Source organism: Cetorhinus maximus, chromosome 17 (genome assembly GCF_964194155.1).
Source record: "Cetorhinus maximus chromosome 17, sCetMax3.hap1.1, whole genome shotgun sequence".
NCBI classification, from domain to species: domain Eukaryota; kingdom Metazoa; phylum Chordata; class Chondrichthyes; order Lamniformes; family Cetorhinidae; genus Cetorhinus; species Cetorhinus maximus.
Genome location: NC_135895.1, coordinates 25,383,794 through 25,398,016, shown reverse-complemented (window position 1 = coordinate 25,398,016; position 14,223 = coordinate 25,383,794). Strand labels below are relative to the sequence as shown.

The following is a 14,223-nucleotide window of genomic DNA, read 5'->3' as shown; positions in this document are numbered from 1 at the left end:
AAGTAACTGATAACTTTCCCAATGAACAAAGAAGTGCTACACTTCCAACATAGCCTAGACGTGAAGTGTAAATCTTTGTTTAGTTGTTGCACACTTGCTTGAGTCAAGGTCATAGGTTTAAGCCCCACTCCAGAGATTTAACACTATCTAGGTTGATAACACCGTGCTGAGGGCATGTTACATTGTTGGAGTTCCCATGTCAGATAAATGTTAAAACAAGGTCACACCTGCCCTCTCCAGTGGGTGTAGAAGCTCATGTTATTTGTTCAAAGAGGAGTGTTCTCCTTGTGTGCTATCCAATATTTATTCCTCAACCAACATCACAAACATGATCTGGTTCTGTATCTTGCTATTTATGGGACCTTGCTGTGCAAACTGTTTACCCACATCACAACTGACCATATTTCTAAAGTACTTCATTAGCTACAAAATGTTTTGGGATATCCAGAGGTTGGGAAGTGCGCTCAACAAGTGCAAATTATTTTCTTTGTTTAATACCATCAGCAACCAGTCACAAACAGTATATTCACAGCATCCTAGTATTCTGTTAGCCCAGTTGGCTGGATGGCTACAGTGTGATACAGAATGGCATTAGTTGAATCCCCATATTGGCTGTGGTAGCTGATAAGAGTCCTACCTCCTCACCTTTTGCCCTATGCTTGGATATATATTCATCCAATCAACTCTAATGGCAACAGATGCCTTTGTGGACTATGGCTCTAATTACTATTAGATATTAACCCTTTAAAACAGCAGACAGGGCAATATGCAAATAGTTTAAGCAATAATTAACTTTTACAATAAAAGCCTACTTTCAGTAATGTCCTATGGCCATAGCCCATAAGGTCATACTGCACAAAAAGAGCCATTTGATTCATTGTGCCTGTGCAGGCTCTTAATTTGCAGGAGCCACTAGTCTGAGAGCCCTAAATCATGGCCTAGCCAACAGGTTTTAAACGGTTTATAATTGAAGGAGGCATTATAAACACGTTTACAGCACTGGTGCACCAGAAGTGATTTCTTCCCTCCCTTAACATTTGTCGCACAAGCCGTGAAGGCAGGCAGGCAAGTGATTTGCTCTCAAATTTTTGTTAGTGCTGTAGGGGGATCTGTGGTGGACCTGCTCCTCAATTTCCTCCCCCTATGGATCAAGTGCCTAGCAGAGGTGAGACAGGGTCAGTCACCCAAACTGAGCCTGCAGCATCTCCCCTATGCCTGAGCCTTGCTGAGAGTACAGATTCATGTTTCCCCATTTTCTGGCACAGCATCACTGCAAGTTGAAGATTTTTAATCTTCATGGTGTAATAACAGTCATCAGATGATAGGAGGCACTGTTTGTATTTGGTTAAGCAGCAAGTTGGGGTCAAAGAAATACAAAACAATAGTTAATTTATTGAACGAGCTGCACTGTTAATATTTAGCACTTTTAAAATGAGCAGTGGCAGGAATGAAAAAAGTCACAGTGCCCTTTTCTAATATCCAATGACCATAACAGGATCTGTTTGGTTTCACTAACCTGAGCAGTCATTGGTCCTAGCAACAAATTTGGACAAAGGAGAATTTACATAGCACCTTTAAGACAATAAAACATCCCAATAGGCTTCACAAGAGCATTAATGAAGAGCAAAAGAAAACACAGCCACCTCAGGTTGTATGACCTAACATCGCCTTACGTTTGGTTAAGGAGCAGAGGGGTAGGGAAGGAATTCCAGACAACTGAAGGTTCAGCCAACAGTGCTACAGTTAAAAATCAGAAATGCTCAGGGCCAGAAATAGATGAACACATTTGAGGGTTGTGGTGTTGGAGGAAATGAGATTCAAGGTGAAATCATGGAAAAAAGTCAAGAGATCGCTCAACCAAAATGTAGGTCAGCGAGTACAGGATGAGCATTGTCGAGTCAAGACAAGACAGCAGAGCTTTAGATGACAAGTTTATGGAGGGTTGAGGGAAACCAGCCTAGAGTACATTTGAAAAGTGTTGAGACTAGAGGGACATGAATGAAGATTTCAGAAGCAGATGAGCTGAGACAGGGTCAAAGTTATTAAAAAGTGGAAAAAGACGGTCTTAGTGATAGCATTGATGTGTGGTCAGAAGTTCATCTCGGTCAAATATAAACCGGTCTGCAACCTTGGTGTCACTGATTATTGCCAGGGATAGGGATAAAGTCAGTAGTTTGAGAAGAGTTTGGAGTGAGGACAAAGTAATGGCTTCAGTCTTCCCAAAATTTAAATTGGAAATTTCTGCTCATTAATACTGGATGTCAGATAAGCAGTCTGACATTTCACAATAACTCCCAGCAAAGATGGGCCAAACTGTGCAACTTTCCTCCCCTAATTTGTAGCCACAGAGGTGAAGCATGCAAGTCTACTATACCAATAGACAAAGTTATGCTGGCTGAAGAAAATGTGCAACTCCAATCTTTAAAAAAAAAACTTTTAGCAGAAAAGACAAATTAATTTGCAAAGAATAGGTCTGTGAAGCTTGTTCCACGCCACTGAGCAGCTTATGAATACTATTTACTCCTCTCCCCAAACTAAGGGAGGCATCCGATACTCACCCAGAAACAGCTCTGATGGGCACACAAGGAACTTGGCCCCTTTGTGAATGCTCAAGTGAATCTGCATGTACCAGTAACTGGTTTCAGAGATCAGTGTGAACAAAGTATCAATATTTAAGACTGAATAACTTTCTCACTCACCTCAATCTATGCTTTTCTACAGTGAAAAGACCCAAGATCTGAACCAATATGGCAAGTTAGGAGCTGGTAATGAAGCTAACCTGTTTTTACCACCCCACCCCCAATCGACTTCAAAAAAACTCATGTCAAAATTCACAATACGTTTGACACATTTGGGCCACATTGTCATCTGGTCAAGAAGCACTACCACCTCACCCAAGGTAAAAAACGTCCTGATCAGCGAGAGCGTTGTAGAATTCCTGCTTTCAAACACTAGTTTGAGAGAAAACTGCATTGAAGCCCAGAATACGGCTGTGTTTATCCCTCATGCTTCACTACTAATGCCCACAATGCCTATCCTCAACACTTCAGGGCAACCTTTGAGGCTGTAAAAAAAATATGCAGTTCATAGGTTTTACATTTTCCAGGTTAACTGATACCATTAAAAAAAAAAAAGGACCAGAAGGGGAAAAAATATAAATTCTAGCCGAAATATGAAATGAATTACCAAAATAACCTCAAAGAGAAACCTCACAAGGGAATTAATAAAACCATTAAATTCAAAAAGAAACACGCACAATCACACAACAGCTCTCACATTCTGGAGATAAACATCTTAAATAGAATAAATGTGAAGCAAAATTCCAGAGGCAAGAGATTAGGGATGATTTCACCTAGGAACTCTTAAACTGTTGAAAGAACAAGCCTCTCCTTTGTGATTTGTAATTCATAAAGAGAGAAATAATGTCTGGTCAGCTGCTAATAATATCAAACACTAAGAAAATCAGGCCAAACATTCGAGTTTTGAAATTGAATTTATTTCAGAGTCAGAATTCCTATTGGAACTTGCTCCTGTGATATCATCATCCCAGAGATCTTCCTTCACTGTTTTTACTCATGGGGATCTGTTTTGGCTGCAACATGAAAAAGATTTGCAAAGAACTAAAGATATAGCCGTACTGCTTTCCAAGTATGGTACTTTGTAATCGCTCCTAATGGAGCTCGAGATGGATGAAGAGTGCTATTGACTGTTTATGCCCTGGGGCTACTTCACATGATGCTCATCTCGACATACAGCTGGCACCTACTGAAGGGAAGCCATATATACATACAGCATCAACCTGGGTCCTATTAATCCTGCAGCTTTAGATAGTAAGGCTGTTGAGCAAGGGAGAAAGCCTCTTCAGACTAGAGTTAAAAAAAGAGTAGGTGTATTCCAAATTCAGCAGCTCCTATACTCAAAACAGTTTTATGTTCCCAAAGTGTAGATTGGAGGTTGCTGCTCCACTAGACATGGATTAGACAATTCTGGTTACAGCCACAGTATCCATTTCAGTAGATCTCACTCTCCAGGGACCAATTAGAACTCACTATGAGGGGGTGTTGAGCACTACCCCTTGACTGGCTTGTTATTCAGCCCCGAGTAATGACAGATCAAGAGGAAAAGGGTTACTCATGGGACTCATTGCCTACAGGGTATTTAGCAAGTACTGAACGTTTAAAGCCAACTCTACCTGTCCACCACAAAACATTCATAAAAAAATTCTCTCCCTGCTGTATGGACCATATTAACACTGTCCCACCTAGCAGCTTTTTTTTTTAAAAAAAATATTGTGGTTTCCTTCATACCCAAAATATACAGCAACATTGCTAGAATCAAGCAAAAAAAAACCTAAAATGTCTAATTATATTAGTATAATGTTACATTTTATAGTGACAGAGTTTGTAACTAGATATTATAAATTACTAAAGACAGACCCAACTGGGTGGGCCATTTGAAGGAAATTTTACATGGCCTTCAACTGCTCAGTGATGGTGGCTAGAATAGACAGCATTATGAGTTTAATTGTTTGCAGGTTTTCGGAGGAAGGGTTAAAGGGCAACACCGTTACATTTTTTAGTTCTTTGCAGATCTGGGATATTATTAAAATGCAACACTGGTGGTGGTCGTAGGATAACAGAGGCTGGAAAATTGCACATATTCAACTCCTCAGGATACAGAAAGTCCACGGATTAGCCTGAAGCAGACTAGTGTTGAACAGGCCTTCTTAGTCAGAAGCATGGGGTCCAGCTTTCCCATGTCACAATCTGCTTTATCCTTGTAACCAATGACAATTAGAGAAGTGCAATGATTCCAAACAAAATCCAGACTTGATTAACCATAAACCCATCATTTGTTAATTACACAGGATCCTTAAAACATTTAGTCAGACAGCTTTTCCCAGGTTGAATTTCAACTTGGCGCCAGAATGATTAATCGACTGCATGAAATTCTTAAGTTCAAAACCAGATAAATCGCTGCACCCTCCCTCCTGAAAACTTTCCAAAAACAAAAATACAATAATTGGTTTTATTTATTTAAAAAAGTTATTTTCATGTTAATTTGTCTTCACTTTTCCATTCATCACCTCCCCATTTTCCAGCAAGTGCCCGCCATTCTCTGCTGCTGGCTTTCCGTTCTTCATGGCTGCTTTCTGCTTTCCCGCTCTGCCTTTGGGCAGCCTCCTGCCCTTTGTGTAGGCCTGGTACCAGAAGTTGGAGAAAAGGACAAAAAAGAATGTTCCATACATCCACACGAGATGGATGAAGATGGGGAACTGGTAATCACAGTGATCCATGAAGTAGTACTGGGTGACATGTAGTGAAACAACAACAAACTGGACCTGTAAAACAGAAACGTTAAAAAAAAATCAATACCAACAGGTACTGCACCTCCATTCAGAGAATATCACAGGAGAAAGAGGGGATTGTAAACAGTTCAACTCAAGGGACAACAAAATAATCACAATGGCAAGAATGGAGTACAGATACATCAATAGGTCTTAACCCCGAGATTACCACTGCCTTGGCACTAACATTGCCATTCAATCAAGCTGCTACCCTGCTTGACCTATACATCCAGTCTCAGGAGATATTAAACTTGCCTCTCAGCTGGATGTAAAAAGATCCCAAGGCACTTCAATGGCAGGGGCATTCTCCCCACTATTGTGACCAATGTTTACCCCTCAGTCTGGAGGTGTTCAAAATCATTAATGGTTTTGACAAAACTAAAGAAGGAGAAACCATATCCAGTGACAGATGGTTCAGTAACCAGAGGACATTAGTTTATGGATTGGCAAAAAGAACTTAAGGAAACTTACAAAAGACAGCAAGTTATGTTCTAGAATGCACTGAAAGGGTGGTGGAAGCAGTTTCAATAGTAAAATTTGAAAAAGAGAAAAACAGGGCAATGGGGCTAATTGGGCAGCTTCACCAAATGGTTGCCTCTATGTTGTGTCATCCTATGATTCTATCCAATGTCACTAACAGATTATCTCGTCATTATTGCATTGATTATGGCATCTTGTGCACCAATTGGCTGGTATTTTCTCTAATTACAAGACTGACTATACTTCGAAATTGAGTTCACAGGCTGCTAAGTACTTCTGGATGCCCAAAAGCCATAAAAATGAACTTGTCCACTTTAGCAGGAAGAATAGAAAAGCAGCACGTTATTTAAATAGGCAGATTGCAGAACGCTGCAGTACAGAGGGATCTGGGTGCCCTGGTACCCAAATCACAAAAGATTAACGTGCAGGCAATTAGAATGTTGTTGGTTTATTGCGAGGGGAATGGAATTTAAAGTAGGAACATTTTGCTACAGTTGTACAGGGAGTTGAGACCACATCTGCAGTGTGTACAGAGTTTTGGTCTCCTTATAAAATGCATTAGCAGTTCAGAGAAGGTTCACTCAACTGATAGCTGGGATGGGAGGACAGTTATCTTATGAGGAAAGTTTGGACAGGCTGGGCCTGTATCTGTCGGAGTAAGATTCTGAAGGTACTTGACTGGGTGGATGCTGAAAGGATATTTCCCTTTGTGGGAACTCTAAACTAGACCATGATATATATACTTTTCCACTACCTAGTCTTAAAACAAAAACAACCACTACAAGCTCAAGCATCTCTTACTCCCTCATGCCAGAATAAAAGGTCTGCACTAAAAGTAAACAAAGGGAAACCACACCTCACCCCTTCCCATAAACATCTAAATACAAAAACAGTGACACTAACCAGCTGGATTGCTGTCATATACTTTTTCCACCAGAGATATTTCTGAAAAGTTGGACCAGCTGCGGATAGCCCATAATAGAAGTACATGATGACATGGACGATAGAGTTCACCATGGCATGGAAGGATCCCATACCACCTGAAAGAAACACAGCATCAGCTATCAAGAACAAAGCCTGTGCATCAGATATTGCTATTCATCCAAATGAAACAAATACTGCAACAGATTATATAGCACCTTTAACAAAATAAAACATCCCAAGCCACTTCAGAGAAGTATTATAAAACATTTGGCACAGAGCAACATAGACAATATCAGGGTAGATAACCAAACACTTGGTTAAGGATGTAGATTTTATTGAGAAATGCCTTAAAGGAGGAGAGGGGCAAGTCCACAGCTTAGAGCGTAGGCAGTCGAAGGCGCCATCAATGGTGGCACAATTAAAATCAGGGATATTCAGGAGGGCAGAATTGGAGTGCAGATATCAGAGAGTTGTGGGTTTGGAGAAGATTAGAGATAGGGTGAGGACCGAGAGGACATGGAGAATTAATTTTTTTTTTTTAAAACTCTTCTTTTCAAGCATTGCTCAACTGGGGACCACTGTAGGTCAGCAAGCACGGAGGTAATAAGTAAACAGGACTTTGTGCGAGTTAGGACATGGACATGTAGAGTTTCAGATAACTTCAAGTTTACAGGATGGTGGAAGTCCAATATCTCTCCGTACCTGGTCCAAACTTGACTCCCCACCACCAGGTCCAAGGCATGATTGAATGATGAAAGATGTGAAGGAAGGTAATCTGACTGTTTTTCTTCCGCAAGACAAAGAAAACCTAAGACAACGAAAAGACAGCAAGAGAACATATCAACCCAAGCAAAATGTCTTGAACAGAAAGAAAACAGGAAGCAATGATATAGTTATTCTGTTCAAAGTGTCAATGTAATGAGATAGAGTTTATTAAATTAATGAAACATTCAAATATCTGCTTAGATTCAGTATTAGTCACAGAAAAGGTCACCCCTCCTTTGTATAAAAATAACTTTGCTGGGAAAAATAAGCAGAACATACATGGATTACTTAGAATTTGCACTATATTCATAATGTCTAATCCCCATTGGATCTTCAACACATACAAGTTAGTGTTTTGAATTTAACTTCAAGGAAATTTGTGACATGGTGACACAAGACATTGATGTTCCAGGGATGGGAACTGAACATCCAGGGGTATTCAGTATTTAGGAAGGGCATACAAAAAAAAAAAGGAAAAAAGGTGGTGAAATTGCATTGCTGGTTAAAAATAGGAAATTAACGCAATTGAGAGGAAAGATATTAGCTCCGATGATGTGGAATCTGTGTGGGTAGAGCTGAGAAACACTAAGGGGCAAAAAACATTAGTGGGGGTTGTATATAGACCCCCAAACTGTAGTGGTGATGTTTGGAATGGCATTAGACAGGAAATTAGAGATGCATGCAATAAAGGAAGATCTGTAATTATGGGTGACTTTAATCTGCATATAGATTGGGGAATCAAATTAGTAACAACACCATGGAGGGGGAATTCCTGGAGTGTATTCAGGATGGTTTTCTGGACCAATGCGTGAGGAACCAACTAGAGAACAGGCCATCCTAGACTGAGTGTTGTGTAATGAGAAAGAAATAATTGGCAGTCTAGTTGTGTGAGGCCCCTTGGGGATGAGGGACCATAATATGATAGAATTCTTCATCAAGATGGAGTGTGACGTAGTCGATTCTGAGACTAGGGTCCTGAATCTTAATAAAGGAAACTACGATGGTATGAGACGCGAGTTGGCTATGATGGATTGGGAAACGTTACTTAAAAGGGATGACGGTGGATAGGCAATGGCAAACGTTCAAAGAGCGCATGGGTGAACTGCAACAATTGTTTCTTCCTGTTTGGTGCAAAAGTAAAATAGGAAAAGATCCAAGGAAGAGGCATACAAATTGGCCAGAAAAAAAAGACCTGAGGATTGGGAGCACTTTAGAATTCAGCAAAAGAGGACCAAGGGATTGATTAAGAAGGGAAAAAAAAAAGTACGAGAGCAAGCTTGTGGGGAACAAAAAACTGACTGTAAAAGTTTCTATAGGTATGTGAAGAGAAAAAAGATTGGTGAAGACAAATGTAGGTCCCTTACGGTCTGAAACAGGGGAATTTATAATGAGGAACAAAGAAATGGCTGACCAACTAAATACATACTTTAGTTCTGACTTCACAAAGGAGGACACAAATAACGTACCAGAAACGTTGGGGAACACAGGGTTTAGAGAGAGGGAGGAACTGAAAGAAATCGGTATTAGTAGGGAAATGGTGTTGGAGAAATTGATGGGATTGAAGGCCGATAAATCCCCAGGGCCTGATAATCTACATCCCAGAGTACTTAAGGAAGTGGCCCTAGAAATAGTGGATGCATTGGTGGTCATCTTCCGAGATTCTATAGACTCTGGAACAGTTCCTACAGATTTGAGGGTAGCTAATGTAACCCCACTATTTAAAAAAGGGAGGTAGAGAGTAAACAGGGAATTATAGACCAGTCAGCCTGACATCAGTAGTGGGGAAAACCCTAGAGTCCATTCAAAAGGATTTAATAGCTGAGCACTTAGAAAACAGTGGCAGAATCGGAGAGACAGCATGGATTTACAAAAGGGAAATAATTCAAGAAATCTACTGGAATTTTGCGAGGATGTAACTAGTAAAGTTGATGAGGGGGAGCCAGTGGATGGGTTTATTTGGACTTTCAGAAGGCTTTTGACAAAGTCCCACATAAGAGATTAGCATGTAAAATTAAAGCACATGGGATTGGGGGTAGTATATTGAGATGGATAGAAAACTGGTTGGCAGACAGGAAACAGTAGGAATAAACAGGTCATTTTCCGAATGGCAGGCAGTGACTAGTGGGGTACCGCAGGGATCGCTGCTGGGACCCCAGCTATTTCACAATATATATTAATGATTTAGAGGAGGAAGCTAAACGTGATACCTCCAAATTTGCAGATGACACAAAGCTGGATGGGAGGGTGAGCAGGATGCAGAGATGCTTCAGGGTGATTTGGACATGCTGAGAGAGAGTGGGCAAATGCAATATAATGTGGATAAATGTGAGGTTATCCACTTTAGTAGAAAAACAGAAAGGCAGATTATCTGAATAGCTATAAATTGAGAGAGAGGGGAATATGCAACGAGACCTGGGTGTCCTCGTACACCAGTCGCCAAAGATAAGCATGCAGGTGCAGCAGGCGGTAAAGGCGGCAAATGGTATGTTGGCCTTCATAGCCAGAGGATTCAAGTACAGGAACAGGGATGTCTTGCTGCAATTGTACAGGGCCTTGGTGAGACCACACCTGGAATATTGTGTGCAGTTTTGGTCTCATCTGAGGAAGGATGTTCTTGCTATAGAGGAAGTGCAACGAAGGTTTACCAGACTGATTCCTGGGATGGCGGGACTGACATAGGAGGAGAGATTGAGTTGGCTAGGATTATATTCCCTGGAGTTAAGAAGAATGGGTTGTGGGGGGTGGGGGGGGCGGGGAGGAAGAGAGAATCTCAAACATAAAATTCTAACAGGACTGGACAGGGTAGGTGCAGGAAGGATGTTCCCAATGATGGGGGGAGTCCAAACCAGGGGTCACAGTCTGAGGCTACGGGGTAGACCATTTAGGACTGAGATGAGGAGAAATTTCTTCACCCAGAGAGTGGTGAGCCTGTGGAATTCACTACCATAGAAAGTAGTTGAGGCCAAAACATTGTATGTTTTCAAGAAGGGATTAGATATAGCTCTTGGGGCGAAAGGGATCAAAGGATATGGGGAGAAAGCAGGAGCAGGCTATTGAGTTGGATGATCGGCCATGATCATAATGAATGGCAGAGCAGGCTCGAAGGGCTGAATGGCCTACTCCTGCTCCTATTTTCTATGTTCCTATGTTCCCAGGTCCTATATCACAGAATAGGTGTACACAGATTCACCAGCCAATCGCATCATACTGGGTTTTTTGGGAGGATGGTGGGAAGTAGTGGGTTGCTATTTGATGGAAAAAGGAAAATTAGATATGAAAGTCTTCAATTGCCCATGGAGGCCTTCATTTTCAGGGTGAAGTGAGCAATAAGACTAGGGAAAAGAATACAAGATGGTTTCCTGTTGCCTTCGTGTGCTCTTAAAAAGGGAACACATCCCTCTGCCTGCAAGCAGCCATTGTCCCTCAAGGTTCTAGCTGTTCCACAATCACCACCAAAAATTCACTGGCTCTGTTGGAAAGAGTCCCATGCTCAGGGTTGAGCCATGGCAAAGTCACCACAAGCCCAGGTAAGGGGCAGGGATGACCATCCCTGGTATCTTTTTCTTCTTCTCCTCCATCCCCCCACTCCACCATCTTCAGTGGTTTCAAATAATCCTGCTACAACAAACAGCCTATTGCAGAACCCAATAGCAGATGTCAACGTGCCCTCTTGTCGTAGGAATGCTCAATGACCTTTGTTTTAAAAAAAAAGAGGAAATAAAACCAAACTTATGATTGGGGGTGGGGAGGGGTGGCGGTGTGAGGAGAAAGTGTGTGAATTGTATGTTTGACAGCCAGTGATTCCAGTGCAAATTGCCCTCATTTGAGGAAGAAGTGTTTTTCCTCCCCCCTGCTGCCCACCCCCCCACATCCAAACACATTGTGCATTCTCTGTGGACAGTGCAACAGAATAGATTCAAAATTAATTTATTTTTTTTTAAATCTTACTACAAAAACCAGTGAAATTTGAGGGGCAAAGTTTAATTAATACAGCTGAAAATAAGAATCAGAAAAAAAAAATAGCATTTTAAAAATCACTGGAAATCCACCACTTGAGTAACCAGAGTTTTTAAATTATTGAAAAATGTAAATCCCCACAGAACTATTTTCTAATTTGATTGGAGTGAAGTAGTGAGTGACTTAGTAATATTTTAAAAATAATCATCAAAAACAAATGGTTACAATCTGGAACGCAGTGTCTGACTGTGGGGTTGAGGCAGATTCAATTATGGCTTTCAGAAGGGAATTGTATAAGCACCTAAGAGAAAAAAAATAATTGCAGGGCTGTAAGTAAAAGGAGAATTGGGACTAGCACAGACATGATGGGTTGAATGGCTGATTGTGCAGTATCCATTCTATGGGCAGGATTTTCTGGCCCCGCCCACAGCCAGGATCATCCCGTCCCACCGAAAGTCAATGGACTTTTGGCTGGGCCATCGAATCTCCCCCGCGATGGGGCCAGAAAATCCCGGTTTACAATTGTGCGTGCCGATTGGGGTTCATGCACTCAAAACTTCCAGCTTAAATTTTTGGAGTCTCCTTGAAGGCCTGCAAGCAAGTACAGTTAACATATATTCCCAATGGGATTTTGTAGGCAGGCCTATTTCTAGCATATTTTCTTAAAAACCGAGTACAAGTTTTGCACTGAATATAACTTACAAGATAGCAGAATTTTTACATGCACCAAAAAAAATTTCACACAAATGAGCAGAAACAGGTAGAAAATGTTTCCAGGCAAAGGTTAATAGGAAGTGGATAGTATTCCACAAAAAAGGAGGAAATTAGTTAACCACCTGAAGATAGAGATTAAATGGCAGAGTGATGGAACTAAAGCAGATAGCTTCCAGTTTGGAAGCAGCACTGACAAAAGGCTGAAATTTCTATGATTGAGATTAATATTTGGAGTAGAGAGAGAGGGAGGGAGAGGGAGAATGAGAATCGTCATACTCACCGTATCGAACAGTTCAACAAATTTGGAAAATAAAAACAGCCATGCCACACGTACCATCTGGGTAGGAAAAAAGAAATGAAAATTAGTGCCTGTACATATAAAACACAGCCAGTTGAATTGGAACTGGTTTACTAGAGAGTCTTCAGGAGTCAAAAGATTCATTTGCAGCACATTGCTATACAAACCAGGGAGTTAAGTCATAGGATCAGTAAATTATTTATTTTTTTAAAAAGATTCCACCCTCCCTCTCTTTCCACCCCCAGAAGATCTTAGCTTTCAAAATATTGGAAAAGGGTTGTTTGATTAACACTCAAGAACCATCCAACCAGTAACAAAAGAATCTCTTCACTTCCCAGTTGTCGTGAGATACCAAGTGCCTGGACATATCTGGTGTAAGGTTGTCAAGTGAGAAACTTCCTAGAATACTTCCAACTAGGATTTGCTTACACTCAAATCCTTACCGCTTCATGCTTTTAAAGTTGAATATGACACCTACCATAGACATAATACCACAAAATCATACTTGCTGCTATCCCATTTCTACAGTTTCTACTTTGAGGCGGAACAGGCCAAAACGTATTTAAATGTCTGCTGATGGTGTAAATATTAGAAAAAAAAAAGTTATTTGTGTCAAGGCAGTTTGGTGGCACAAAATTAAAGTGCTGGAAATCTGAAGTAACAAAATGCTAAAGACTGCACTCAGTACTGTTTTAATATGCCTTTTAAGGGATAGCAGGGCTGTGGCAGTTGTGTTCTGCTCCAGGTCAAATTGAAACCGAGGCTGGATCACATGACACTTCCCCTGAAGTGACGGCATGCTGCTATCCGTTAAAGGCATATCACAACAAGCACGTCAGGCAGCATCTCGAGAGACACAGAAACAGGAGTTTAAAATTTCTGATCAATGTTCCAACTGGAAGATGTTAAAGATAAACAGTTAAGAAAGTACAAAGCCAAGGAAAATGGGTAGGAAAGATGATAAGAAATAGGAGCAGGAGTAGGCCATTGGTCCATCAAGTCTGCTCTGCCATTCAGGAAGATCATGGCTGTTATCTCCACTTTCCTGCCTGGTTCATTTCTGCAGCTGGGACTGTAAAACTACTTTCTGCTCACATGGACAGGGGTAAAATTATAATCCGCTCAGGTGCAAGTACAATCCAACCTAATAACGTGTGTTACAGCATAATTCAATTAGCCAATCAGAACACAAAACATAAACAAGGTCTTCCAAACTACTATAGACCAATCTCCAGAAAAACACAATGAATGCTTCCACACCCCCGAGCACACAGGAACACTCTGCCCAGAAATGTAGATGATTGCTGCTTCAATACCATACAACTGGTAGATGCAAATCAAGGATCCTCGATACAGATTCTCACTTATGGAGAATGGAAGTCAAGTATTGTCATCCGTAGGGCTTTCCCCTCACAGGTGAGCCAGACTCACTGCTCTCTCCTGCACTATCCCTAGGATCCAAGCACTCAAGTTAGAGTTCATCACATGCAGGAGTCACTGCTGAAAAGTCAGAGCTCAGGGTCACCAGGCTCACCCTGAACATCAGCACACGATTTAAACATTGTACCTGATGGTACAAGTGGAGCTCTACATTAAACTGCACAAGCACAAGAGAGGTAGAACAGACTGTCCTTTATAGTGTATTAAGGAAGCTGAGAGAGATTCAGTAGGGGACGCCGGACTGGCAGGATGTGTGTGCACGCGTGTGGCGGGGTGGGAGGGGGAGAGATGGTGTGTA

The 14,223-nt window shown here is 41.2% G+C and overlaps 1 protein-coding gene across 5 annotated transcripts in view; it reads right to left on the bottom strand.

Annotated features, from left to right (window-relative positions):
* Positions 1-3,474: 3,474 nt before the first annotated feature.
* LOC144692260 (very long chain fatty acid elongase 1-like) overlaps positions 3,475-14,223 on the bottom strand; it is a 75,431-nt gene continuing 64,682 nt past the window's right edge. For all 5 annotated transcript variants that reach the window (XM_078560861.1, XM_078560860.1, XM_078560862.1 and 2 more), the window contains 4 exons: positions 12,468-12,524; positions 7,454-7,559; positions 6,731-6,867; positions 3,475-5,341 (listed from right to left, as the gene is read on the bottom strand). In XM_078560861.1, the coding sequence (XP_078416987.1) occupies positions 5,057-5,341; positions 6,731-6,867; positions 7,454-7,559; positions 12,468-12,524 (585 nt within the window). In that variant the 3' untranslated portion in view covers positions 3,475-5,056. The remainder of the gene's footprint in view (positions 5,342-6,730; positions 6,868-7,453; positions 7,560-12,467; positions 12,525-14,223) is intronic.